This window comes from Ailuropoda melanoleuca, unplaced genomic scaffold (genome assembly GCF_002007445.2).
Source record: "Ailuropoda melanoleuca isolate Jingjing unplaced genomic scaffold, ASM200744v2 unplaced-scaffold40284, whole genome shotgun sequence".
Taxonomy (NCBI): domain Eukaryota; kingdom Metazoa; phylum Chordata; class Mammalia; order Carnivora; family Ursidae; genus Ailuropoda; species Ailuropoda melanoleuca.
Genome location: NW_023211931.1, coordinates 1 through 571, shown reverse-complemented (window position 1 = coordinate 571; position 571 = coordinate 1). Strand labels below are relative to the sequence as shown.

At 48.2% G+C, this 571-nt stretch overlaps 1 protein-coding gene across 1 annotated transcript; it reads right to left on the bottom strand.

Moving 5' to 3' along the window:
* Window positions 1-4: 4 nt before the first annotated feature.
* LOC117799016 (60S ribosomal protein L17-like) lies at window positions 5-547 on the bottom strand (the record flags this gene model as incomplete). The annotated part of the gene is made up of 1 exon (XM_034651476.1): window positions 5-547. A coding segment is annotated over exon 1 (543 nt), but the record flags the coding sequence as incomplete, so codon positions are not given.
* Between the last annotated feature and the right edge of the window lie 24 nt (window positions 548-571).

Sequence of the window (571 nt, the reverse complement as noted above, 5' to 3'; positions counted from 1 at the left end):
GGGCCATGAGTTTTTGCTTTTTCAGTTTCTTCTGCGATATTTTTTTCTTTATTGCAACTTCCTCTTCTGGTTTGGGAACAATCTGCTCTTTTTCTGTGAGAATCATCTCAATATGGCAGGGAGAACTCATGTAGGGGTTGATACGTCCGTGAGCTCGGTAAGTACGCCTGCGCATTTTTGGTGCCTTGTTCACCTGAATGTGCTCAATGACCAGAGAATCAACATCCAAACCCTTGAGTTCAGCATTGCTCTCAGCATTTTTCAGCATATGAAGCAGGAAATCTGCGCTCTTTTTGGGCCAACGACCCTGGGTCCAACCCCACTGCTTTGCCTGAGCACATCTACCAACGCCACCATTGTAACGACGGAAGGGAACGCACTGCTTCTGAAGGGTGACATCCTTCAGGTACTTGGTGGCTTTGCGTATGTGCATGCCCTTTATTGCTTGAGCCGTCTCACGGGTATTCTTGAAGTGCACCCGCAGGTTTGAACCCCTTGCCTTGCATGATTTAGTTGGGTTCTCGGGGTCGAGAGAATAGCGCACCATTTTCAGAGATTAACTCAGGTCGCG